General features: G+C 42.7%; 2 protein-coding genes across 2 annotated transcripts in view; one reads left to right on the top strand and one right to left on the bottom strand.

The window, feature by feature from the left end:
• Positions 1-11,859, top strand: part of LOC147465393 (putative plastidic glucose transporter 1) — a 74,193-nt gene extending 62,334 nt beyond the window's left edge. Inside the window, exons 8-9 of the mRNA XM_086519886.1 lie at positions 11,107-11,221; positions 11,317-11,859. Coding sequence (XP_086376012.1) covers positions 11,107-11,221; positions 11,317-11,502 — 301 coding nt within the window. The 3' untranslated portion in view covers positions 11,503-11,859. The remainder of the gene's footprint in view (positions 1-11,106; positions 11,222-11,316) is intronic.
• A 592-nt stretch (positions 11,860-12,451) lies between these two features.
• LOC147465392 (putative protein phosphatase 2C 58) lies at positions 12,452-13,699 on the bottom strand. The gene has a single exon (XM_086511625.1). The coding sequence runs from the start codon at positions 13,430-13,432 to the stop codon at positions 12,818-12,820; it is 615 nt and encodes a 204-aa protein (XP_086367751.1). The 5' UTR covers positions 13,433-13,699; the 3' UTR covers positions 12,452-12,817.
• Between the last annotated feature and the right edge of the window lie 13,858 nt (positions 13,700-27,557).

Below are 27,557 nucleotides of genomic sequence, written 5' to 3'. Positions count from 1 at the left end.
GCCCTACTGTTTTTTGGAGCTGCGGGCAGAACAGAGAAGGAGACAGAGCTCTAAGAGAGCCTTTTGTGTATGCTCCACCAACTTTGGAAAGAAGGAAGTGTTGATTGCATCTTCTCTGGTGTCGTCTCCCCCCATCCCCTGTTCTTTTTTCTTCTTTTGTGCAACAGTGTCGGCGTGTGTATACGTATCTAGGGGTATGGGTATACATCTATATGCTCAGGGAATTACAATCATGAAGTACATCAAGCTGACTAGCTCCATCCTATGTCAAACTAGGGGTGTAAGATTTGGTACGTGGGTGGGTGTGCTTTAAGGGCTGCGCGTATGATCGTGTTGGGTGCGCGAGCATCTGAGTAAATCACTCAAGCATCTGAGAAAATCTCTGTTGGGCTGGCTGGTGGTGACGAGTCTGGATCTCCAAGGTCTATATGTGATGGAGTCTCAGAGCTCCATATCTTGGAGCTTGGGGGCATCTCCTAGCTCTGACCGTCTCAACTTTTTGTAGGGTGACCCCTCTACTGGTGGCGGTAGGGTTGTGGTCCTATGAAAAAAGTTTGTAAGTTGTGACTATCTGCCTCCCTCTACTGCTGCTACATGTGCCAACAATCGCTTTCTATGTTTATGTATCTCCACTAGAAAATGGCCAAACTAGCACTAATTTCTAGACTCCAGATCTGTCGTAGGGTAGGCTGTCCTATGAAAAGAGACTCATATCTGTCTCTGATACTCTCATATGCTCTACATTGGCAAGCATAGTGCTCCTCGTCCTCAGTTGCAAAGCTAGTAGAACCTCTTAGCTCGAGAGGTATGAGCAGCTCTTCCTTCTCTATCTCTAGCCGGTGTGATGATACTCAGAGCTGACCAATCGCCACTAGTGAGCTATGTGGCATGTATGTGCCCATGTAAGCGTGGTCTCTAGATGAACCCCTCATCTAGCATGGTCAAAAAGTGTTCACCGTAATACATCTTCTTTAGGGGAAGAGGCTATTTAGGCACGGTCCATGTCCCTCTGATGTAGAGCTCCCATAGCTATCTTAATACAGTGTTCCTCTCAGCTCGCAATATGTAATCTGAGATCTCATCAATGTAGTTCCCAAAGAGGGTCAGAGAGGGTGGGCATCCTTGCTTCACACCAGTAGGGTCTGATAAGCCTCCGGGGCATCGTACTCTCCTTGTTACGTGCTCATATAAAGTATATATGGCTAATGCCATCTGTGAAGGTACACCCAAGCTCTAGAGGCGCTGAAAAAGCCTCACGTGGAACTGTATTAGATGCTTTGTGGAAGTTCACAAAGCGGCAATGTAGTTTCTTTTTCCGTGCTTTTGCCCCATCAATGAGGCAACGCAAAATGAAGATGTGATCTCTAGTAGAGAAGTCTCTACTCAAACTTGCTTGGTAGGGGACTCTGAGACTGGAGTGCCTCTCTCTCTGCATATGAGCTAAGCTCTGCCTGAAGTATTGCTCCATAGAGTTTGGCCATGGTGTGGCCAATCATGATGATCCTATAATTCCTTGGGTCGAGGGTGTCGCGAGACTTGTGGATAGGTGCAATAGTGTTTCTAGTCCACTCTTGTGGGAAGCCGTCCGCCATAGCCCTGTTGAAGATCTGTGCAACTAATGGGTCCATGGTGTCGGCTATGTAAATGAGGTGCTGACTCTGTAAGTCGTGTGTGGCTAGTAGATGTGCAGTGTTAGAGTTGGCACATAGCTCGTGTTACCATGAAGAAATCGGAGATGGTATGTCATGGATTGAGTAGCTTTGGGATCGGAGGCTGCCCAAGGATCTCATTCAACCTCGTTGAATAATCATGGCATGCTTATGGGTTCTCAATGGGTGTGGTTGTGCCAAGCTCTTTGAAAGCCTACCATGCTGTTGCACTATCTTTAGGCATGAATAGGTGGTAAAGCTCAGGCTCCTCTGCCTCCTCGAAAGCTCAGCCTTCATCTGTCGTCTGAGCGCCTACTTTGTAGTCTTCCCAAGAGCTCTGTGGGCTCATAGTATGTAGATGGGCTCTACAGACTATGGTGGGATGATTGAGCACTATAGATCTTGGTAAACTCAGGAAAAAAGTAAACTCAGGTACCCGAGTTTACTTCACCCCCCTTGGCCCCCCCTTCTCACCTTTGAGGATTGAACCCACAACTCGGGGGATGAGAGCCATGTGCCTTAACCACATCGCCCGCACACGCTGCTTGTGGAGTGTAGACCATAGCTACAGGGGACGGGGGGGACGGGCCCTAGGGCCGGGGAACGGCCGTAACCGGGCCGGGAACGGCTGGGAACGCCGAGGGACGGACGGAAAACGGGCCGGACGGGCGGGTCGCAGGGGGGACGGCCGGGGCCGGACCGGGGTCGGACGGACCAGACAGGGACGGCAGGGGTCGGCCGGGGTCGGATTCAAAACAATGGCCGTTTTTGACCGTTTGCAATGGCTCTGTGCAGCCCCAACTGCCATATTTTTTAAGCCTTGGCCCTTGGGAGGCTATAAAAGGCTCCCTTGGGCCTCTTAATACTCATAGTCTCAATGCTCAATGCTCATTCCATTTCCCTCAAGCTCAAAGCTCAAGCTCATTCCATTTCCCTCAAGCTCAAGGCTCAAGTTTGAACTTTGAAGCTCTCCTCTCCCTCTTCTTCCCACTTTGAAGCTCTCCTTTACTCTCTCTCCACACAAGCTCTCCTCTAACCCTTCTAACTTCTAAGCTCTACTCTCTCGAGTCTCTCCACCATCATGTCATCTCAAGCCAACCTCGACTACGACGACCTCGACTACGACGACCTCGACTACGACGACGATGTGGAGATTCAGCAGGCGAGCACTTCTTGAGTTTGATGATCATTGATCACTGGACTCTCGAGTCTACGACTCTACCTACTACATAGCCCTTTGTACTTTTTGTTATCCTTGAGGCCTCAGGCTTGTCCTAAGTCCTTTAGGCTTTTTGACTCTTGAGCCCTTGTGGCATGCACTTCTCATTTTGTATTCATCGATCATCGATGTTTTATTAGCACATTTCAGCCTATATGACTCATGTTCTTTGGTCTATTTAGTGTAAATTTATGGTCAAAGTGATGCTCTATGTGTGTAGGTCAAAAAATGCCAAAAAAACTCTCTTTTTTTTTTTGCCGTTCCGACCCCCGTCCCCGTTTCCTGACTTTTGCCGTCCCGACCCCGTTCCCGACCCCGACCCGCCGTCCCATGTAACTATGGTGTAGACGTCTTCCTGGAATTTTGACGTGTAAATATATCGAGGCCGGAGAAAATAAAGTCGGGTACAAAAGTAAAGTTGGATAGCTGGCATGTCGGTGCATTGAAGTCTCCCATGAGGAAAACTTCCTTATGTGTAGAATAGTCCATAATTCTTTCCATCAAACATGTGTACGGTGATTCCCTCCCTCCACCATCCTCCTGGTCAATGGTAGCGAATGTAGAGCTTGTGGGTGCAAAGTAACATAGGGCGATGTATATAATATGCTCTTGTGTAATCTATGAGTAGGGGGTTCTCATAGAATCACATAGAATCAGGGGGTTCTCATAGAATCACTCTTTCTAATGAAAGAGGTCCTGGCCCTTCGTCTCATTAGGTCTTTGCCGGCTCTCCAAATCTTGTTGAAAAGGGGTGTCTCTTCTTCTTTGTACCCAAGTTTGGTACATAGTTCTCTACCATCCATGATGCGTATGGACTCTCTCTTCTCCGCTATGCCGGTTACTATTATGTTGAGTTGGCGAGCGTGTCGTATCTCCTCCTCTTCAAGGGTGCTGTGTACGAGGAGTGATTTCTTCTTTGTGGTATCCACGTTAGCCTCTTCCTCCGCTGCCTACTTGATTTCTTTCTTGATGTTCCACTTCACTACATCCACCCATCCTTCTTTGGTGGCCTCCATCTTGTCCTCAATTGTCTCCGTGATTGCCTTTGTAAGCTCTTCCTTGATGTCTTCTTTGTTCGCCTATCACTTGATGGACATTCTCAAAAGGTAGGCAATCTCCACTTTGAGTATATCCATCTCTTCCTTCATTGTATCTCTCTCCTTATTCCTTTTCTCTCAATCCTTCAACTATTCTTTCAATAAAGTTGCTTTCTCCTTCCTTCATTCTTTCATCTCCATCTCGAATGTGGAGAGGCGCTTGTTGGTGGCTGCAAAGGTGGAGAGTTTTCTTGCCACAGGGAAGGTGTTGTAATCACTTCCGGTGAGGAATCCAATAGAAATAAGAGTTAACTGTAATCTACACACTTGACAACACTTTTAGTACTTCAAACACTTGGATAACTGTGAAGGGAAGGAAGAGAGTGGACGACACAACTCAGCGGAGTTCCGATCAAGACGCACTTGCCCCAAAGACTAGTGCCCCTTTTGGTATTTCTTTATTAATATAGTTCGCAAGATACAACTTTCGAGAGTCGGACTCTCTCCAAGGCTCTACGTCCAAATCCTCCCTAGGAGTGGCCCCTGGGGCACTTATAAACAGTAGAAGGGATGCCAAAAGCATGGCCCCAAAAGCATCTGGTCCAAAAGCACTTAATCCTAAAAGAATCTCCATCAAAAAGCTTGCGCTCAAATCTGCCCATGATTGCCAGCGCAAAAAGCAGAAATCCGTATGCCGTATGTATAGCAGTGCCACCTCACCCCTCAAGGAAAATTGCGTACATCCATACAGTCGCCACATCATCAATCTTTTACGTAGTCTTTATGTGTGTGCCTTTTATTATTTTAGGCTCCTCGACAGACTTTACAAGTTGGTTATTCTTTATTTCTTCTTCTCTTCTTCTTCTTGTTTTTTTAGGCAGTTCAGTTGGTTCCGGCAAAACTCAGTAAAATTAGTTGAAGACTCGAAGGTCACTTGGATGTCATAGCACCATGTAGTGACATTCAGATGCAAAACCACCTAGAGAGAACTGATCACGGCACAGAGGTTTCGGGCTTTGACTAAGAGATAGGCATGGACCACCTTCCTAGGGGAAGTGATTCTGGGGCGGGCCAATCGAACAGATTGATCCAATGCGCTTATGACCTCGACGCAAAAACCCTAACCTCTAAACCCGTCACATACCACCTTCTAAAATCAAACGCATTGATCTGATGCGTTTATGACCTCGACGCAAAACCCTAACCCTGAAACCCGTCACATACTGCCTTCTAAAATCAAAGCAATCGTTCTCGATTGCCGGATACAAGAGAATGTTCACACTTCCAACATTCATGCGACGTAAAATCTCACAATTGATCATTCAGTCATGCATCCTTGTGTCATGATGGCTATGCACACATAGAAGCTAGCAGCAAACACCTCTGGTGCGTCTGAAAATCAATCTTATGGCTAGTTTCTTAACCAATGCGTTGAAAAGGTCATTGAATCCTGCTTGTGGTGTCGATCACACAGGCAAGATCATAGTCTTAGTCAATGCTTATAAAAGGTCATTGAATCCTGCTTGTAGTGTCGTGTACTCACCCAAGATCATAATCTTAATCTTAGTCATAATCATAATATTTATTCATCATAAATTCATACAGAAATTACCAAATTCATATGTCTTTTCTTCGATTCGTGATTCTTAGCTTGCCGTCGTTCCTTAAGTGCTACAATCCAACGCCAACTCTTTGTTATTGTGCTTCAATTGGATCGTTCGTTCTCTTGTGTCTAATTGGCCATGATACTTGTAGAACCAAGGCATGCCCAATAGAACATCACATCCTCGCAAATCCATAATGTACAAGTCACCCGGATCTGCAAACGTCTGAACTTAAGTCGAAGTGATCCAAACAATGGTGTCGATGATTTGTAAGTCCCGTTAGCCATTTGTGCTTCAATTTGCATCCCCTTGGCATATTCCTCAATACCTAATCTTGCGGGTAATTCTAAGGAGATGAAATTTTGCATGGAACCTGAATCAAAGAGGATAAGGGCATCTTGATCTTTAACCTTTTCCATAGCTTTGCATGGTGCATTGGATTTGTCGATGGTAGGAACACCTATCCAACTGAGGGTCGGGATTTCTTGTTTTCTGTGATTTCATATGGGATGGATCTTTTGCTATCGAGGTTTTCCGGGCAGTCCTAGGCAACATGGCTGCAAAGGCCGCATTTGTAACACCTTCCTTTTGATCGGTATTGTGCCATTCCGGAGTTAGCCGTCAAGTAGAGGTGTTGGAGACGGTACTAGTTTGGGGTTGTGGAGTATATTGGGTGGAGGATCATGAACTTTGGGGTTCTCTTCTGAGAAGGAGCGGTAACGTCCGTAAATACTAGTTCTTTCTTCATAATGTGATATCCTACTCTTGCATGGGACATAAGTTACCGAATCTGTTCTACAAAAATAATGTCTCGAAAGGTGGAAATTGGCAGATAGGTATCCCAAAATCTTTCGTTGTAAGTTGGAAGAGTGTCCGAGGGATACATCGTGAGGCCAGACCAAGCTACAATTATGTCCACTTCAAAGGTCTCATCAAGGAAGCTTGGGTAGAAAGAGAGCTTAAAGTCATGCCAAGTCTTCCGACTGCCAGGTTTCTTGGTTAGAGCAGCCCACCATGTCAAAGCACTATCTTTGAGAAAAGAGGTGACTCGTAGCAACTTGGATTCTTCTGTAAAATTTCCGTTATTGAAAAGGACGTCAAACTGTTTCAAGAACTTGAGAGCGTTGTGGGAATCTTGGATGCGTGAGAAGGTGAAACATTTTTCCTTACAGGGATTTGGACTCGAATTTTCCACTAGAGGTGTTGAGTAATAATAGTAATGGTGACGGTGCCCATTTGATAAATAGGAGGGTGTAGTAGGTGGTGATGAGACATAGGGCGGAGGTGCAAGGGGCAACGGTAGTGGTACTTCGGAAGCCACATCGGGTTGTTCTCCTGAAGCCATATTCTTGAAAATGCCTCCCAGAAATTGAGAAGACATCTCCAGAGCTCTGCCGTGAAGAATTAATCGGGTCACTTGAGAATGGCATAACATGGTTATCAAGGGGATTCAAGGTGCTTGAGTGGTTGTGCAAAGCTTCCAAGTCAATCCTGTCATCCGTCAGTCTCTATTTTTGTTGTTCAGATGAATAGACCAATTGTCGTACCAAGTGTTGGGCATGTATCTCATCAGGGTGCCTCTGAGTGGATGGGCCAGGTGGATTTCCTCCTTCGGCAGTGTGATCTCTCTCGGTGCTCCGCTCATGTCGACAAGATCGTGCTCCGCCGATTTGTAGAGGGCAAGGGAGCAAGCTGTGCTCTTATACCACTATAATTACTTCCGACAAGGGGATGGAAACACGGAGATAACTGTAATCTACATACTTGAAAACACTTTTAGTACTTCAAACAATGGGATAACTGTGAAGGGAAGGGAGAGAGTGGACGACACGACTTGGTGGAGTTCTGAGTCAAGACGCACTAGCCCCAAAGACTGGCGCCCTTTTCGGTATTTTTTTATTATTATAGTTGGCAAGGTACAACTCCCAAAGGTCCGACTCTCTCCGAGATTGTGTGTCCAGATCCTTTCTAGAAGTGGCCCTTGGGACACTCATGCATAGTACAAGGGATGCCAAAAGCAGAGCCCCAAAAGCATCAGGTCCAAAAGCACTTAATCCTAAAAGCATCTCCACCAACAAGGTGGCACTCAAATCTGTCCATGGCTGCCAGTGCAAAAAACGGAAATCCGTACAGCAATGCCACGTCATCAATCAGTGCAAATTGCGGACATCCGCACAGCTGCCACATCATTAGTCTTTTATGCAGTGTGTGTGTGTGTGTGTGTGTGTGTGTGTGTGCCTTTTATTATTGTAGGCTCCTTGGCAGACTTTATAAGTTGGTTTTTCTTCTTCTTCCGGGTTCTAGGCCCTTCGACTGATATCTGCAAAACTGAGTCAAATTAGTTCAAGACCCGAAGGTCACTCTAATGTCCTAGCACCATGTAGATGGCATTCAGATGCAAAAACCACAAAAAGAGAATAGATCATGGCATAGAGGATTCCGGCTTTGCCCAAGAGATTGGCATGGATCACCTTCCTAGGGGAAATGAGTCTGGGGCGGGCCAATCGAACGCATTGATCTGATGCATCGATGAACTTGACTTAGAAACCCTAACCCTGAAATCCGTCACATCTGCTTCGCTCGTCATGGAGGCTATGGAGAGAGAGAGAGAGAGAGAGAGAGAGAGAGAGAGAGAGAGTTAGTTGTAGTAGTTTATGCCCTAATCAAGCAAAGAAATCCTTGGAAATGTGGTTCGGCAACGTGCGAAGCAATCTTCCACGGGCCTGGTGCGTGGCTGAATGTAACCACAGAGAGAGAGAGAGAGAGAGAGAGAGAGAGAGAGAGAGAGTCGGATACTATACATAGGGCCTAGTCTCACCAACTCACATGCGGTGCAAGGTTACGAGGTGTTCCAGGGGAGGTGCGGGGCGGGGGGGGGGGGGGCGCCCAATACTATACGCAAGGTCAAGTCTCACCAGGTCGCATGCGTTGCAAGGTTACGAGGTGCTCCATGAGAGAAGAAGAAGAAGAAGAAGAAGATTGTTTTAACATCGTAGGAAACTATCCCAAGAGACCTTAAAGATCTATCCAACGAGGAGAGTCGAACTCAAGACCTATTATTCAAGAGGGAAATGGCATAACCAATCTACCACAGTCGGTGATAGAAAGGTAATACCATTTTCCTCTTTTTATTAGCACACACCCACACACACACCCGAGAAGAAGATTGTTTTAACGTCATAGGAAACTATCCCAAGAGACCTTAAAGATCTATCCGACGAGGAGAGTTGAACTCAAGACCTGTTATTCAAGAGGGAAATGACATAACCAATCTACCTCACTTGGGTGATAGAAAGGTTATACCGTTTTCCTCTTTTTATTACCATTTTTATTAGAGAGAAATGAAATGAAATGAAATGTTATATTAACGTCTTCAAAAGGCCAAAATGACCTATGAGACCAATCAGTTACAAAATAGTGAATCTAATACCATGTCCGGGTACAAAAGAACTAGAAAAGAACTAGAAGTGGAACAAAATACTACTACTACTACTACAATCTAAAACTACGTGGGTGTAGCAGCTGATACAATAGGTACCCGGTAAACTGGATGTAACAGTGTGTGAAACAAAGATGGAAGAAATGGTGAGGATCCATCCTCATCTGCACTCTGGATGTCGAGAGAGTATGGCTCGAATCTTCTGTTGTAGTCTCCGTCGATGCTGTGTAGCTCCTCTCCTCAGTCGCGGTCGTCTGTATCTCTGTAGCTCCAATGCTCGGTCGATGAGAGTGCCAGTAGTGGTTGAATGAGTGTGGCACTATTATGGTTGGACACACACTAGCACGATTGTATGCATCCATTATTGAGGAGCAGTTGAGTAACTGGGCAGAGGGTGAGGGTGTACGGGCAAAGGGACAGGCAGGTTTCAGGAGGGGTTTCTCCACTCTTGACCATATTCTGACACTCAGAGCTATCATTGAGGAGGGCAGGTCACATGGGAGACGGATTTATTGTAGCTTTGTGGATTTCCGCAAAGCATTTGACATGGTACCGAGAGCTCGACTGATGCGCAGACTGCAGGAGATGGGGGTGCCCACAGTGTTGATTTGGGGGATTATGGCTTTATACAGATCAGTGATGGGACATGTACGCACCCCAGAGGGGATATCTGACTTAGTTCACTCCACTATCGGGGTGAAACAGGGTTGCCCATTGTCTCCTACTCTATTTGGTATGTATGTTGATGAGGTGTCTGATTACATTGACAGAGAGGGTGATAGAGGTGCCCAGCTGGCAGGGACGTGGTCCCTTTTGACTATGACGTCATCACTGTCAGCTATGAAGGATCAAGGACACATGCGGGGGGTCACTTGGTTCCATTCTCCGGCCATGGTTTGGGGATCTTTACGGGTGTGGCCCATTGTCAATGTTTGTTTTAGGGCCTTCAACGAGATTTCTAGGCCTATTTCCAGAGTTACATCTGCATATCACAGAGATTGGCTATAGCCTCGGTGTTGTGTTGGGTGAGGGTGGTGTACCGTCTGATGGCGTATACACCCCCACTCTTAGGGTGCGTTTTTGTATGTGTGTAAATGAGTTGGAGCCACCCCTGCACTCCATGAAAGAAGATGATGACGGATCCACAACCTAACCTCTTGGGGCACCCCTTCCATCTATATAAAGGGGAAGAGAGGTAAACCCACTTTGGTGCTCACTTAGTCCTTGTTGCATTGTCTTTTCTATATTTTTTCTTCTCTGCAAACTCCAAAGGTCAAGTGATGAAGTCTGCTAAAAAGAAAGCCAAAGGAGAGTCTTTGAGGTCTCAGGTAAACTGAGATTTTTCCATTTTTTGTATTACAAAACTACATGATAGCATGATAACCAAGCTCATTGGCAGCCTATTCGAGTAGTGGGTTCGGACTTTCATACATGCATATGTTTTGAATTTGGTAAACCCATTGCACACAAGCCAATTATGCCTTAGATCCAACTACCAGATAAAGTTGTAAAAGCAGCCCAGGAGGAGGTACAAAAACCTGTTGCCCTAGAGACGGTGAACTAATGATGGCTGTCAATCACAAGGAAGAGAGCCCGTGAGCTAACAATGACTGCTTCTCACAAGGAAAAAGAGAGGAGTCTGCATTTGGTGTGCTATTGGACAAAAAGTGAAATTATCTTGCCAGAGTTAGGAGCATGCTTCATCTTTTGTGACACTTCCCACTGTCCCTATCTACTATCTAGCGGAACCATAGCAAAGGGAACCGGCTTGGAAAAATCAATCTGAAGGTAGAGGTGTCAGAAAAGTTACCACATGGATAACTGGTTTGTGGTAGCTAGTGTTCAAACCACAGCAAAGGGAACCGGCTTGGAAAAAGCAATCTGAAGCTAGAGGTGTCAGAAAAGTTACCACATGGATAACTAGTTTGTGGCAGCCAAGTGTTCAGTTTAAGTACCTGCCACGATTTTAACACGAGACTTTCTGTTAAGCTACCAACATAGTTTATCCCTGCTACTATGGATGCGTATTTAACTTTTCACTCTTTTTAATGCAGTAGTATTGGATCTTGTCAGCATGTGTGGTAACATTTTTATTGAATTTTTTCATAGAACCTTTAGATCCATACATTGAAATGATAATCAACTAAATACTGTGCAGGTATGTGTACACATTTGCTTTAGGTGCTGGCCCAGTCACAGCTTTGATAATTCCGGAGCTTACCAGCACTCAAGCGCGTGCCAAGACGATGGCTGTTAGCCTCTGCGTGCATTGGGTAATTAACTCTTCGCTTCAGTCCTATGTGCTTCATGACGTAATTTGTGTGATTTACTAGAATTTTTTTTGCTACTTACATAAATCCATATACAGGTCTGCAATTTTGTGATTGGTCTCTTCTTCCTAGAATTTGTGGAGCACTTTGGACTTTCAACTGTATATGCAAGCTTTGGTGTTGTTTCATTACTTTCAGTGGCCTTCAGCAATGCCTTTGTCATTGAAACAAAAGGTCGGTCTCTAGAAGAGATAGAGGGTCTTTTCAATCCCGCACGCGAGTAGCTTGAACTGTAAAATTATTCCTTGTAACATGTCATTGGGTAAATGCCAAAAAATCAGCAAAAATTGAGTTGTGCCGACTTATATTCTTCACGCATATTCTCCTCGCGAGTGGGGAGATTGTGTGTCTAGCAATTGTTATTTCATGCTGTAATTCAACACATCCCGTGTCAATGACAAATGAAGTGTTGCAAACAAATACATGCAAGTTGCTAAGAGTTACTCGGCATGTGGCCCTGTTGTTAGCCTCGCAAGAAGGCATTCGTAATGTCAAATCCCCAATGCCCCTCACAGAAAAAAGATCCTATGTGTTTCTCTTATTCTGGTTGAATATACCAAACAAAAAAACTATTAGTGCTAGTCAGCCTTGTCACAGCAATTCATGTTTCCTGTGATACTATTGGTATATTTCTCCACAAATTTTTTCTAATAAAGAGATATATCAAGATGAGCACGGAAGATTCTATGAGAGGCTTTTTTCATGTTATGATTGAGTCAAAGCATGAGTGGGTGGTACACTTTTATGGGTTGAAAGCTATTGAACTTTCAATAGCTGTTGTTTCAAAGTGTAGGGCCCAGTAAATTTTTTGCTAGTTGGTTCTAAATTTGTCACCAATCATATATTTAGATTCTCCTCTTCAAGAGCTATCCAATGATATATCACACGCCTTGGGTTCTCCTATCTCTGTCAAACATAACTATGTTATTAATTTGCCAAATAGCTATGTCCTGGACACAACTTTTGGTGTCCACCCAATCATGCTTTCACCCGATTAAACTTAAAACAAATATTCATTTCATTTTAGTATAAAGTGCGAATGTTATGAGTAATGTGTTTGCTTGAGCAAGTTTGCACGTCAAAAATCTCACCTTTAAAGAATCACAAATGAAAGCAAAACACCAGTTTCTTTTCAGTTCATACTATGAAAATGTTGCAATAATTATGAAGAAGTTGGATTGTGCCAAGACTAGGTGAGTGAGAGTAGAGTTTGCACATTGACTCTCTGAAAGTCATAAGAAACAAAAGCCATCCCTTGTCCTATTGTCTAGCTTTTACTACATATGTGTGCAAATGAAGGTTGAAAACAAACTTGATATCCAAACATAGTTGGCAGTGAAGCCTTCTAGATATTGATCGTAGCTTTGTCTAGGGGAAGCAATTAGTTCACTGAACGCTCAAAATCTCTAAGGGAATTGTGCGTCATGGACAGTATTATTCGCACAGCTTCCAAGCAAGGTGGAGAGGCTCGTTGAGGTCGTATCATGTCCAAGTTGCAACTTGATAACTACACTTTCTAGGTTTGGTATAGCATCACTGTCACAGTGGCACAATAAGGACAGTCATGTTGTCATTGGCATCAGCTCGATCCATCAGCTGGTCGCACATCAGAGGCAAAGAAAGACCCTGTCTCCACTGCCTCATCACAAAGTCCACAATTTCCTGGCTGGGCATCCAAATGCCGTCCGATGTGAGAAGTAGAAACTCCTCCTGCCCTGTCAGCTTCTCCTTCTTAATCTCCGGGATTGCAATGACCGCCTGCTGCTCTGGACTGCGGGTCGAGTCCATCTTGAACTCAAAGTCTCCGATGGATCTCGACATGCCCAATGTGGATGCTTCATCAGGTGTGGAGATGTAGCCGTTGGGCAAGATCTTGGCCCCCGCAGCTTCAATCCTGACCCTCTCGCCGGCATCCTCGGGCTCCTGAGGCAGTGAAAGATCAATAGCTCGTCCATTCCTGGACAAGACGACGCGAGAATCGCCAACATTTGCAACCACCAGCCTCTGGTTGTCATAGTCTACCACAGCCACGACGGCTGTGCTCCCAGGGCAAGGTGGGCATTCCTCATCCTCGTCCTCATCCTCACCCTCGCCCAGCTGGACCCCAGATAGTCCTGTTGCTGGCTCATATTGAGGCCGAAGGCACTCGTCCATCTGCAGGAAAGAGGCATGGAGGCCTTTGTGCAGATCTCCAGCAGCTTCGAGTACCCGAGCTTGGGTCTCTGAAAGGAGGTTGTGGGCACAGAACTCGGCCACAACTTACATTCAGAAATATGCAAAAAAGACGGACCCCTGTGCCACCATGCCCATAGAAAACTCCAAAAAACGCCATCTTGTTGAGGATCACGCCTGTCGTGTAGAAGTCTTCCAAGTAGGGGCGCGCGCCATAGTGGTTGGCAGTCACGAACGCCTGCTGCATCACTGCTGGCCTCTCGGCGGCGGCCAAAGCTTCCTTTGCCACAATCATATTGGGCATATCTTATAATCGAGGGAAAATTACCAAAATACCCCTCTAATTTGAGGAAATTCCCAATATACCACTCTAATTTCAAAAATTCCCAAGATACCCTTGTATCTATTTTCGTTGGATCTTCAAGTTTTTTAATCCTTATTCTTGTTTGACAATTGAGATCGGTCTTTGAGTGCTTAGCATGTAATTTTTTGCAAATTACCTCCCAAAAAAAAGGCAATTATGTCTAAAAATAATGAAGGAATTCATCTCCAAAGCCTACATAACCAACTCAAATTTTAGTTTTAGCATCCTATATGGTAGACAATCACTCTTCTAATGAAAAGCTACAAATTTTTTTGTTTTTGGAGAAATTTACTCTTCTTATGAAAAGCTACAAATTTTTTTGGGAATTTATGGCAAATTATGGGGGTACTTTGGGAATTTTTGAAATTTGAGGGGTATTTTGGGAATTTCCACAAATTAGAGGGGTATTTTGGTAATTTTCCCTATTATCAACTCCAAAAGACGGCATTTAAAGAGAATGCCAATAAAGAACTACTCGTGATTTTTTGAGGGGTTGATGGACTTCAAGGTGCAAGCATATTTGATTGCATCCAGAGAGAGGTCTTTCCTTCACATCCATTGAAAATAGCACAGAGCTTCTTGGGAACAATTATGTTTGGCATATATGGCATTGAACGCATTTCAAGAGACAACATTTCAAATAGAAAGTTCATAGAGAACGTTTTGTGTGTTTGTAAGGGCAAGTGATTGTAATTTGGGAGATGCCCTTGTGTTACATCCAACAAAAAAAGTTCACAGCCCTTGGTGGGCCCTTGCTAGGCATAGCCTCCTAAAAGAGCACTCCAAGAGACTTAATATGGAGAGAGATCGTCAATTTGCATCTGGTTAAAATAGCCAGCACGGGTTGATGGCCTTCAAGGTGCAAGCATATTTGATTGCATCCAGACAGAGGCCTTTCCTTCACATCCATTGAAAATAGCACAGAGCTTCTTGGGAACAATTATGTTTGGCATATATGGCATTGAACGCATTTCAAGAGACAACATTTCAAATAGAAAGTTCATAAAGAACGTTTTGTGTGTTTGTAAGGGCAAGTGATTGCAATTTGGGAGATGCCCTTGTGTTACATCCAACAAAAAAAGTCACAGCCCTTGGCGAGCCCTTGCTAGGCATAGCCTCCTAAAAGGGCACTCCAAGAGACTTAATATGGAGAGAGATCGTCTATTTGCATCTGGTTAAAATAGCCAGCATTGCCAAGCACAATTGAGCTTCAAAATAGGGACGTTATGTAAGTTATATATACTATAATCATTTTACTATATGCTAATTGTTATGTACTCTTACATTCTGAGTGCTTGTCTTTGCATGAAAGTCAACCAAATGAAATAAACCTTAAAGGGGTGTGATTTCCATTATATGTCTACATAAGAGTTGACAACAAGTTTCTTCAATGGTGAGTCCAAATTCCAGAACCCCCCATTGCCAAGGTACCTCAATTGATACTAGTTGATTGATCTATTCCTTTTACAAAACTTTGGCACATGTGTATAACATTACCTAGCAAATTGTGGAGATTTTTTGTGCTTGTAATGTATAAGAAATTGTGCTTGTAATCACGACTTTTGAGTTCTCATTGGTGTAACTTTCATGGCCAAAGTTTTCTCTAGGTTTACAATCTTCTGTGCGCATTTTGATGTGTGGGTAATGGAGTATAGTATGTGATATTTCGAATGACATTGCATTAGTTGCATGCGTGAGTGAGTGCACTTAGGTTAAGAGTGTGCATTCTAATTAATTATGTGTGCGGTTGTGGTAATGACAACAGCAAGTGATATGCAAGGGAATGACATCCCTACAATAGTAATGGCATGGGATTAAATAGCGATGAGGATGGGCTTTAGCCTATGAACTATGCTAAATTTCAATGAGATGAGATGAGATGACAATACGTGAAATTAGAAGTTCATTTTGTGTATGTACTAGCTTCTAGAATCGACCCCTAGTTTGTAGGTCAACCGCGCTTCCTAGAATGCTTGAATGCATTTGGTCTCTTCTAGAGTTGTACCACACCTCTTGTAATACACACCTGATATGCCTAGCTAAAGGCTATAAAGAGATCCCTCTCGTCTCACATTTTTTGGAGTAATGAACTTTCCATTTTCATCTCTCTCTCTCTCTCTCTCTCTCTCTCTCTCTCTCTCTCTGTCTCTCTCTCTCTCTCTCTCTCTCTCTCTCTCTCATTATTTGTAATTATGCTGAATGCTCCTTTGATCCCCTCATTAACCCTTTTAGGGTGGTATTAGAGCCACAAGAGGGTTAGTAATGTTCTAATACATTAGGATTATTTACACAAGTAATAATTAGCTTCATTAATCAATGATAAGAATACCCTTTGCAATTATATTTCTGGGTACTAGTCCCATGAGTCGCTAATTGCTTTGTCTAATCAAGCTTTGATTACTTGAAGGGTAGGTTATCATTATGGTATGTATAGTCTTTATCTCCTTTTCACAATAAATCAAGCCCTCACTTTAGAAAAACCTTTAGCCAAACACCACCATCTATCCCAAAGCCAACCCTATAGGGTCCTTAAAAAACAAAAATCAACTTTATTTGTTGACACAAGCTAGCAACATCAAGCTAAAGTGTGAGCATCCTATTACCAAATAGGTGAAACGCCATCTTTCCCTACAAAATAAAGGTGAATCCAATCAACCTCTGGATGATACCATACATCAATAAAGGCATGGTTTCACAAACTCAAGTTGTGCCTTCTATGGGCTTCATTAACGTAAAGGGGAAAATACCTCTTGGTCACTTGCTCTTTATTCCACACAAAGAAGACCATGTAGCCAATTTTCTATGGCCTTCCCCATTTGCTCTTTATTCTAAGCAAAGAAAACCATGTAGCCAATTTTCAAACACAAAAGGCTCTACATACATTATCCACCACAAATGGTTGAACCATACAATATGTATTTAGCCTTTTGTACATGTGGTTGGTATCAAAGGCTACATACATTATCCACAACTGAAAAATTGGTGGTTGAATCATATATTATGCATGTTAATACCAAAGTAGCCACTCGTTTGTTCTTTATAAGGGAACAAAACCCCATAAACAACTTCATAAAGCTAACCACATACGGTGCTTTTAACCTATTGTAGAAAAAAACAATTACTCCATGAAATACGACACTTGATAGGGGTAGGCCACCAACCTCTAGTATGAGAAAACATATAAAAAATGCTCAAGATCAACCACATACCCATGCCCTTAAATAAGGATAATCAAAATCCAATGGATATAAAAAACCACTACATACATGCAGGTCCCCAACATGGGGTGTCTTTTCATAATATTCCAAGAAGTATGTGCCGGTCCCAAATGAGAAAAACCACAATCTTGTTTGCAAGTTCAAAAAAAGAAAGATTCTACAATTATGTGCTTGGAACAAACAATCTTGAGAGGAGATTTTGACTACCTATGATGTAGGCATCTTCTTCCATTTCTTGCTCATGGCGTTAGTAAACCCTCACCTCATAGAGATAGCTTAACATATCACATTAAAGAATGTGATACGTTAAGAACAAAGTGAGCTCATGAAGAGGATCATCTTTCCAACTTTATAGGGTAGGGTTTTTGCTATGGAGACCATCTCTCCATGCCTACAGTATCACCATGACTCAGTAGCCTTCCATGCTCACTGTGTGTGTGTGTGTGTGTGTGTGTGTGTGTGTGTGTGTGTGTGTGTGTGTGTGTGTGTTTTAGTTATTTACATATATTACCCACAAACAAACATATACATGTTCAAAGACCAAGGTACGCAGATAAATACAAGGTTTACTATACAAAACAAACTTAGATAGCCTGATTTTGTACAAATGAATATCAAAAGGTTGGTAAAGGACACCATCCAAAAGGCACCCATAGAAACAACACAACATTCTGTTAGCATTGACTCTGTATGCAAGTGATACATAGGCATCCTAGTTTTTATCCATGTCACAAAGGTACAACTTTTTTGTGCAAGTAAAGAGAAATTTCAAGAGACTCTGGTAGCCAATTACACCATCATAAACAAACCTTTACCAGTCTGGTAAACTGGTTCTAGTACTGGTACGAGTCTCAAATTATCAGTGCTAGTACTGGTAGTACTGGTATTGCTATACTGCTATCCTGGTATACTGGTACATCAGTACTGGTACTAGTCTCAATCTTTCAGTGCTGGTACTGGTATTGGTAGTGCTAGAACTGATACTGCTATACTACTATATTGTTATACTGGTATTTGGATTCCCAAACATTTGTCTATGTCAACAATACCAAAAAAAATGAAGAAAACCAGTAGTTCTATACTTGAAAATAGGAAATAGATAATTTTATATGAGTCTTGCAAAGAGCCGATCAACTGGTATTGATATAGGTCTAGTATACTGGTTCTGGTACTGGTACCAATTTTCAGATTTTTAGTGCTAGTACCAATACGGTTAGTCTTGGTACTGATATTGCTATACCGCTAAACAGGTACACAAGTATACTAGTACCGGTACTAGTCCCAGATTGTCAGTGCTAGTACTGGTTCTGATAGCACTGGAACTGGTGCTGCTTTACTACTATACTAGTCTACCGGTTTACTGGTATATTGGTCCCCAGACATATTTTCATGCCGCAAATACCAGAATGAATGTAAAACCAGGAATTATATACTTGGAGAAAGGAAATAGGTAATTATACAAGAGTCGTGCTGAGAGCAAGTGTACTGATATAGATACAGGTTTGATATACTAGTATTGAGACTAGTACTAGTCTTCAGATTTTCAATGCTAGTACTGATACCGGTAGTACTGGTATTGAAACTGCTATACTACCATACTGGCATATTAGTAATTGTACTAGTTTCAGACTATCAATTCTAGTACTGGTGCCGGTAGTACTGGTATACTGGTGTACTGGTCAACTAACAGGTAATGGTATTCAACTCTCAGAGAGTTAACACCATCAAGTATATTCCTTCCCTATGTGTTAATGACATTACTTCATTATATATAACTTAAACAGAGGCCCAAGTTAACAACTTTCAGTGTTTGCAAGAGGAAACCTAATTAAAAAATCAAGCCTCTGGTTGGTGCCAAATTATGCTAGGCCGAAGTTACACACCAAACCAGTAGGTCCACAATACCAAATGGTTTTCATCACCAAGTGTTATAAAGAACATCATCCTTATGACTCAGCTTTATAAGGCGCCAAAAAACCAGCTTAACATGTTGCAATACCCTCCTTAATGTTGAAACTACCCAAGTCAACGATAGGACCGAATATGTATAACGACAAGAAATCCTTCATTTAAGAAAGGGACATACAACCAATGCTGCTGATACAACTTTGAACCTCAATGTTTTAACAAGTAATTGAAAGATTTCCTACAGGAGCATACACCATCCAAGCCACAACAAAAGTGACATTACAAACTAAGTATGAGGAATAGCACCATAATCTCAATCTAATCAAACTAACCATTCGGACAACAGTAAATACTGATTTTTTTTTTAACAAAAACATGACTTGCCATACACGTCCTTAATGTGCATGAGAAACCAATCCGAGAAAAACACCATCATTCTGCAGGACAGGAATCCATTTTAATGCCAATATTCACCTGAGATTGAGTCGGAGTGGCTAGCTCCACAATGGCCTGCTTCTCCTTGCCTTTAGCCATAGATCTATTATTTAATAGTACCAACGAGTAGGCCAAGTCATAGAAAGTGCTATTATGCAGATAAATACATCAAGAACACATGCACACATTACCAATGCTAAGTGGGCTAAAAAAGCTCACCTTTTATAGGGTTTATGAGCAGGTAACGTCTTCTTCATGGTAGTAAAGCGGGCCCATCCATAGTAAGTTACTGGAGTAGTGGTGCGCCACCAGGTAGTACAGAGGCAAACATAGGGAGGAAGAAAAAGGAGGTGTTATGGAGCCGCCAGCTAGAACAACAGGCCCTTACATTAGATGTGGAGTTAAACCACACCGCAAGTACACATAATGGAGAGAGATTGAGAGGAGGGAGCCACCTTTGTTTTGCAGAAAATGCCAGGGAATGCAAAGCCATGAAACCCGCATACCCTCATGACCTCAATTAACTACAAGGTTAGGTATCACTACGGTCCCACCTTAGTTAGCACAAAGCCCCTTGCAGGGCAAAATGTCCCCTTTATTTTTATAAGGTAAAGATATCATAAGGTCCTCAAAAAATTCTTTACTCGAGCAAGTAGTACACTGTGGGCACCCCCGGCTAGTAGTCCCAAAAAATTAAGAAAATTACAATCAAGCTAGAACTAGCCATAAGTGTGTGTGTGTGTGTGTGTGTGTGTGTGTGTGTGTGTGTGTGTGTGTGTGTGTGTGTGTGTGTGTGTGTGTGTGTGTGTGTGTGTGTGTGAGAGAGAGAGAGAGAGAGAGAGAGAGAGAGAGAAGAGAGAGAGAGAGAGAGAGAGTGTGTGTGTAGCTATTTTAACTTATATGATAAGACATAAATGAACTTTTACATTCAAAAGATAGCTGACTTTAGAGAAAAGGCAAAAATTAGTACAAAAACAACTCAGTAGAATTATATTTGTACATGGCATATGAGAATGAAGCCACATTCTAGTATACAATGATAGTGATCCAATAAAAAATTACTTCCCAAGTGGTAGGAGCAAGTGTACTATCTGACAGACAATAGCTTTAAGCCAAAAAAAAAAATCCAAGAAAGGATAGAGTCCTCACCTACATCCATCCAAACAAGACAATACATACATTAGTCTTGGATGTGTTTTACAAGTGTCAATGGACTACATCAGTTGTTATCCATGTCCATCTTATAACTTTTTTAAAAACTTAAAACCACTATCCAAAGTGTTCATGTATTTTAGTCCTTCGGTTTTTGTTACCCCAAAAATTTTAAAAGGAGTACTTATAAATATGGTATTTGTATATCCCCATTTTTTGTAGATTTTAAATAGCATGTATACCATTTTGATCAAAAAGGCCACTATCCCTCCTAAACCAAGTGTCTTAATCCCCATAACATCTCTTATACTAGAATTACATTGCCAGTTTTGTCACGCTCCAATTTCTCTAGCTTTTTTAAGTACCATGAAGCCATAAAGTATCCAAAACAACGGCTACAAATATCTCTCAACGAAAAATATTCCATTTTAAAGGTATCAAAACTCGACAGTGTTATCATGCCAATTTAGATTTCTCATGCCCATTTTGGCTTTACGGGATTCAACTTACCTCAGTTTGCATGCCAAATGAGAAGGAAACCCACTAGATGAGCCAAAATCAAGAAATTTAGTGAAAAGAACCTATTTATAGCTTGTCTATCAAAAAACAAAAAATCCATATTTGTTTATGATTCTGTCAGTGTCATGTTATATAACACAATAAGCGAGATCATTAGCAAGTATAACAATCCCAAAAAAGGCATAAGGGAAGAAAAATCCCCATTATACCACGCAGTAATATGCAGATTTTTCCATGCATCAGATACAGAGTAAAAAAGCCACAACTTTAGGGTGTGTATTATCATGACCGACCAGACAAATGTCAGTACCAGGTAAGAAAAGATCCCCCAATTTTTTAATGTCCGATTACTGCAAATGAAGCACCACTACTCTGGTTATGCATGGGTTCCAAAATCCTCAACCATAATGCATTTAAGGCACTATGAATTTAAGGCACTATACAAGTTATCAACATCCCTTTGTTATAAGAAGCCAACATCCTACCATTAAAAACCCCAAAAAAACAAACAGTAATCAGCGTGATTAGTATGGTTAAAAAAAATCTTTAAACCCATCAATATTTATTTCCAGTTTCATCGGAAAAAACAGGCATCACAGACCAAAGTGTTTCACCATCCCTCCCATAAACAATCAGTTTATGCACAATATGCAATTACGGTAGAGTTCCCAATAAGGAAACCAGGTTAAGCCAAGCAATACCTGTGCGATACATGTAATAGTAAGCAAGAAGTTTTCATGCAATATATATAACACCATTAATCAAGGTACCCTTGTCAAGGAGAATACCAACCTATGATGTGTTAGGAAATAAGACGTAGCTAAATAGATAATTGAGTAGATTACTTAATGGAGAGAGACAGATTTATATACACGAGATTATAGAGTAGAGAGAGAGAGAGAGAGTACACACGATATACGTGGTTCACCCAATGTGGGCTACGTCCACGGGAAAGCAGCCACTCAATGGCTTTATACTTCAAAACAAGAAGTAGTTTACAAAGGGATTATGCCCTTAATGGAGCTCCCGCCTTGCTTCACTCTCACCACCTCACACTCACCTTGTTGCATCAACTTCACACTATGAAATGTGTGTAGAAATGGCCTCCTTTTATAGACCAAAAGGGCTGCCCTCTCTTATGAGAGATAGCCATGTGTAGCCGCCCTTGTGCGAATAAGTCCAAATCGGACCCTCCAATCCGCCCATGTGTGGCCGCCCTTGAGAAGACAAGTCCGCTTTTGAATTCGACCACCGGCCATTGAATTCGGCCACCGGCCACCGGCCATTGACTTCCGACCACCGGCCACCGGCCATTGACTACCGGCCACCGGCCAACCGACCGGTTGTTTTCCGACCACTTTCCGGCCGCCGTCTGGCCATAATATTCCGGCGAAAAAAAGTCTCGGGGGCCTCCGTCCCCGAGGCCTTTAAAGTTGCCCCTGATTCTTGTTCGTGAAAATTTTGGTTTCCGGTGAGTGATTTTCCTTCACGCACGATGGCTTCTCCTCATAATGGGGGCCTTACAAATGTGCGCTTTTACCATAGAAAATTACAAGGGTAAATCAGGCTCCATACTTAACAATCTCCCACTTGGAGACTGATCTCCACACCAAACCTGTGACTGCTTTCCATTCTGGCTTCTTATCCTTGAATGTCGATTGAAGATGAGCAAAATCTCAACTTCTCCTTGTTGACCACCTTTGTAAACATGTCTGCAGGATTTTCACTTGTATGCACCTTTCCTAGCTTTAGTTGTCCCTCTTCCAAAAGAGTGCGTATGAAGTGATATCTCACCTCAATGTGCTTTGTCCTTGAATGAAAGGCTGAGTTCTTCGCAAGATGGATAGCGCTTTGGCTATCACTGTACAAGACACAATTGTCTTGTTTGAATCCAAGCTCTTCTAAGAATTTGTGAAGCCACATAATTTCTTTGCTTGCCTCCGTCATTGCTACATACTCTGCTTCTGTGGTAGAAAGTGAAACCACTTTCTGCAGCTTTGAAGCCCAGCTTACTGCTGTGCCTCCAACCGTGAACACATAGCCAGTAGTGCTCCTTCGAGTATCTTTGTCACCTGCCATATCTGCATTAGCATACCCTTCTAGAAAAATATCAGTTCCTCCAAAATACAAAGCATTTGTTGTTGCCCCTTTTAGATACCTAAGTATCCACTTCACAGCTTGCCAATGCTCTTTACCTGGGTTGTCCATGAACCTACTCACAACTCCCACTGCATGTGCAATGTCTGGCCTTGTCCAGACCATAGCATACATTAGAGAACCTACCGCTGCAGCATATGGAACTTTAGACATATAGTCTATCTCCTCTTGTGTCTTTGGACACATATCCTTCGTTAGTTTAAAATGACCAGCCAAAGGTGTAGAAACTGGTTTTGCATTTTGCATTGCAAACCTTTCTAGTACCTTCTTGATGTAATCTTCTTGAGATAGCTTTATTGTCTTCTTCGTCCTATCCCTTGATATTTTCATACCAAGTATCCTCTTTGTAGCACCTAAATCTTTCATTGAAAAAGATTTGGACAGCTCCTCTTTTAGGTCTTTGATGTCCTGCATGTTAGCACTTGCAATCAACTTGTCATCAACATACAACATTAGGATGATGAATTTCCCATCTCCCAAATTCTCCGTGTAGACGCAGTGATCCGAGTTGCATCTTGTGAATCCATGATCCAACATCCATCGATCAAACTTCAAGTACCATTGTCTTGATGCTTGCTTTAAACCATACAAGCTCTTCTTTAATCTGCAAACCATTTTCTCCTTACCTTTTACTTCATACCCCTTTGGTTGAAGCATGTAGGATTCCTCCTCTAAGTCACCGTGAGGGAATACTGTATTTACATCCATTTGCTCGAGATTTAGATCATGAGCAGCCACAAGGCTTAAGACAAGCCTAATTGAGTTCATTTTTACAACAAGAGAAAATATTTCATTGAAGTCAATACCTTTCTTTTGAGAAAAACCTTTTACCACAAGCTTAGACTTGTACCTTTTCTTCCCACCTTCTTCTTCCTTTAGCTTGTACACCCATTTGTTTTGAGGTGCCCGCTTACCTTTATGCAACTCAACCAACTCCCATATTTGGTTGCGATGTAGTGAGTCCATCTCCACTTGCATGCTCTTCGTCCATTCTTCTTTGGATTCATGTTGCATAGCTTCTTCATATGATTCCGGCTCTCCAGAATCTGAGATCAAGAGATGGTTGAAGGAAGGAACAAACCTTTCTGGAGGTCTACTTGCTCTTGTAGATCTTCGGGGAATAGGTTGAGGCTCCTCATTTGGTTGACGTTGTTGCACATTGTCACCGTTTGCAGTCCTTGAGTCTTCACCATCCTCAAGCTCCATGTACTCATCACTTGTTTCTTTTGTTTGTTTTCTTTCCAAGTAATCTTTGTACATATTTTGTTCGTTAAAAATTACATCTCTACTCCTTAAGATTTTACCATCTTTAGGATTCCATAGGCGATACCCAAAGTCTCCTTCTCCATAGCCAATGAAGAAACACTTTTTGGACTTTGCATCTAACTTTGATCTTAGGCTTCTATCTATGTGCATGAAAGCCTCACACCCAAACACTTTGAGAAATGCATAATTCACCGGTTTCCCTGTCCATGCCTCTTCTGGAACTCCCCCATCCAATGCCGTTGAGGGTGACCGATTGATTAAGTACACAGACGTACTTACAACTTCCGCCCAAAGCTCAAGCGGTAGGCCTGTATGTAGCCGCATGCTTCGTGCTCGTTCCATGATTGTCATGTTCATCCTTTCCGAAATCCCATTTTGTTGAGGTGTCCTTGGGGTTGTCCTTTGCCTCCGAATGCCATTGCTAGCACAAAAGCTTTCAAAAGCTTGGCTGCAATATTCGCCTCCATTGTCGGCTCTGAGGCATTTAACCTTGGTACCTGTTTCATTCTCCACAAAGGATTTCCACCTTTGAAATATGGAAAATACATCGGATTTATTCTTCATGACATAAACCCATGTTTTTCTAGTCGCATCGTCTATGAATGTTACATAGTACAATGAGCCACCAAGTGATGGTGTACTTGCAAGACCCCAAACATCAGAATGAACCAACTCAAGTTTTTTATTTTTTCTTTCATTACCTGATTTTTGAAAATTTACCCTCTTTTGTTTACCATAAACACAATCTTCACAGAACTCTAAGTCCACTTCTTTCAAACCTAGTAGAAGCTTCTTTGTTTGAAGGATTTGCATTCCTTTGGCACTCATATGCCCAAGTCGGCAGTGCCACACCGCACTGTCAACTTCTGTAGTTGCTCCACAAGCTGAAGGTTGCGTGCTAACAGTACACAAGTAAAGTGTACCGACTTTTTCACCCTTGGAAACCACCAAAGATCCCTTTGAGATCTTCCACCGTTTGTTTCCGAATGCAATGTTGTGACCTTCATCGTCCAATTGTCTTGTAGAGATCAAATTTTTGCGAAGAGAAGGAACATGCCTAACATCTTTAAGCTTCCATTCATTTCCGTTAGCAGTTTTGACAGAAACTGTACCTTTGCTGACAATCTCACAAGCTTCATCATCTCCCAAGTATACATACCCAAAATTACCTTTGGTGTAGTCTTGGAAATGTTGCTTGTGTGGTGTCGCATGGAATGAAGCCCCGGAATCTACTATCCAGGAATTAGACACATTGTCTAATGAGAGAATTAGAGCATCTTGCTCTACTTTAACTGCCACATTGGCCTCCGATGTTGGCTTGTTGTCTTGAGACTCTGTTTCCTTCTTCTTCTTGGACCAGCAATCCTTCTTGACGTGGCCCTTCTTGCCGCAGTTCCAACATTCAAGAACTGACTTTGTGCGTGACTTGCTCTGCCTTGAGCAATCACGACCCTTTTGGTTTTTGAACCTCTCCTTAAGCCTTCCTCTTGTTTCCACTGATAGTGCAGCACTTGATGATTCTCCTGTGCTTCTCCTTCATATTTCCTCGCTTAGGAGAACACCCACAACATCATCAAACTTAAGAGTATTTGTGCCAGAGATAGAATTACTTACAGCCATCACAAGGCTATCCCAACTATCCGGTAGAGATGATAGCATAAGGAGAGCTCGCACTTCTTCATCGAAATTGATTTTCACTGATCCAAGTTGACTTATGTTTGTGTTAAAGTCATTTAGGTGTTCTGCAACTGAACCATTCTCTGCCATCTTTAGATTGAACAAGCGCTTCATAAGAAATACCTTATTGGATGCCGATGGTTTCTCGTAGAAGTCGTCAAGTGGCTTCATCAAGTCCTCCGTGGTCTTCATCTCCGAAACATTGAAGGCCACCGTTGACACCAAGCTTAACCGGATTGTTCCCAGTGCCTTTCGATCAAGGACAATCCATGCTTCATCTGCCATTGTTGCGGGCTTCTTCGCAAGACCGCCTAGTGGCAAATAGAGGTCCTTCTGGTAGAGATAGTCTTCAATCTGCATCTTCCAATGTTGGTAGTTTTTGCCGTTGAACTTCTCAATCTTGAGCTTCCCTTCCTCCGCCATAACTCCCACTCAATTCAAGGAATCCTTTCCTTGAGATAATTTAGCTACGAGCAAACCTTGCTCTGATACCAGTTGTTAGGAAATAAGACGTAGCTAAATAGATAATTGAGTAGATTACTTAATGGAGAGAGACAGATTTATATACACGAGATTGTAGAGTAGAGAGAGAGAGAGAGAGAGTACACACGATATACGTGGTTCACCCAATGTGGGCTACGTCCACGGGAAAGAAGCCACTCAATGGCTTTAGTACTTCAAAACAAGAAGTAGTTTACAAAGGGATTATACCCTTAATGGAGCTCCCGCCTTGCTTCACTCTCACCACCTCACACTGACCTTGTTGCATCAACTTCACACTATGAAATGTGTGTAGAAATGGCCTCCTTTTATAGACCAAAAGGGCTGCCCTCTCTTATGAGAGACAGCCATGTGTAGCCGCCCTTGTGCGAATAAGTCCAAATCGGACCCTCCAATCCGCCATGTGTGGCCGCCCTTGAGAAGACAAGTCCGCTTTTGAATTCGGCCACCGGCCACCGGCCATTGACTTCCGACCACCAGCCATCGGCCATTGACTACCGGCCACCGCCCAACCGACCGGTTGTTTTCCGACCACTTTCCGGCCGCCGGCCGGCCATAATATTTCGGCGAAAAAGAATATTCCGGCGAAAAAAAGTCTTGGGGGCCTCCGCACCAAGGCCTTTAAAGTTGCCCTTGATTCTTGTCCGTGAAAATTTTGGTTTCCGGTGAGTGATTTTCCTTCACGTACGATGGCTTCTCCTCATAATGGGGGCCTTACAAATGTGCGCTTTTACCACAGAAAATTACAAGGGTAAATCAGGCTCCATACTTAACATGATGGTAGTTCAACGACTTCCATAGCTGCACAGTGTTTAAGCCCTCACTCCTTGCTTTGAAATACACACACAAAGAGAGAAACACCCACAGACTAAGTGAGACGCTAAAGCACCCTCACCTTATATAGCGCATC

This window comes from Adiantum capillus-veneris, chromosome 1, assembly GCF_014529385.1.
Source record: "Adiantum capillus-veneris isolate H3 chromosome 1, ASM1452938v2, whole genome shotgun sequence".
NCBI classification, from domain to species: domain Eukaryota; kingdom Viridiplantae; phylum Streptophyta; class Polypodiopsida; order Polypodiales; family Pteridaceae; genus Adiantum; species Adiantum capillus-veneris.
The sequence above is the reverse complement of the archived record's forward strand: the minus strand, read 5'-3'. Positions and strand labels throughout refer to the sequence as shown.

Bases quoted from the DNA above. Each gene is read 5' to 3' on its own strand.
- LOC147465392 (XM_086511625.1), bottom strand. From the start codon at position 13,432: ATGGACGAGTGCCTTCGGCCTCAATATGAGCCAGCAACAGGACTATCT.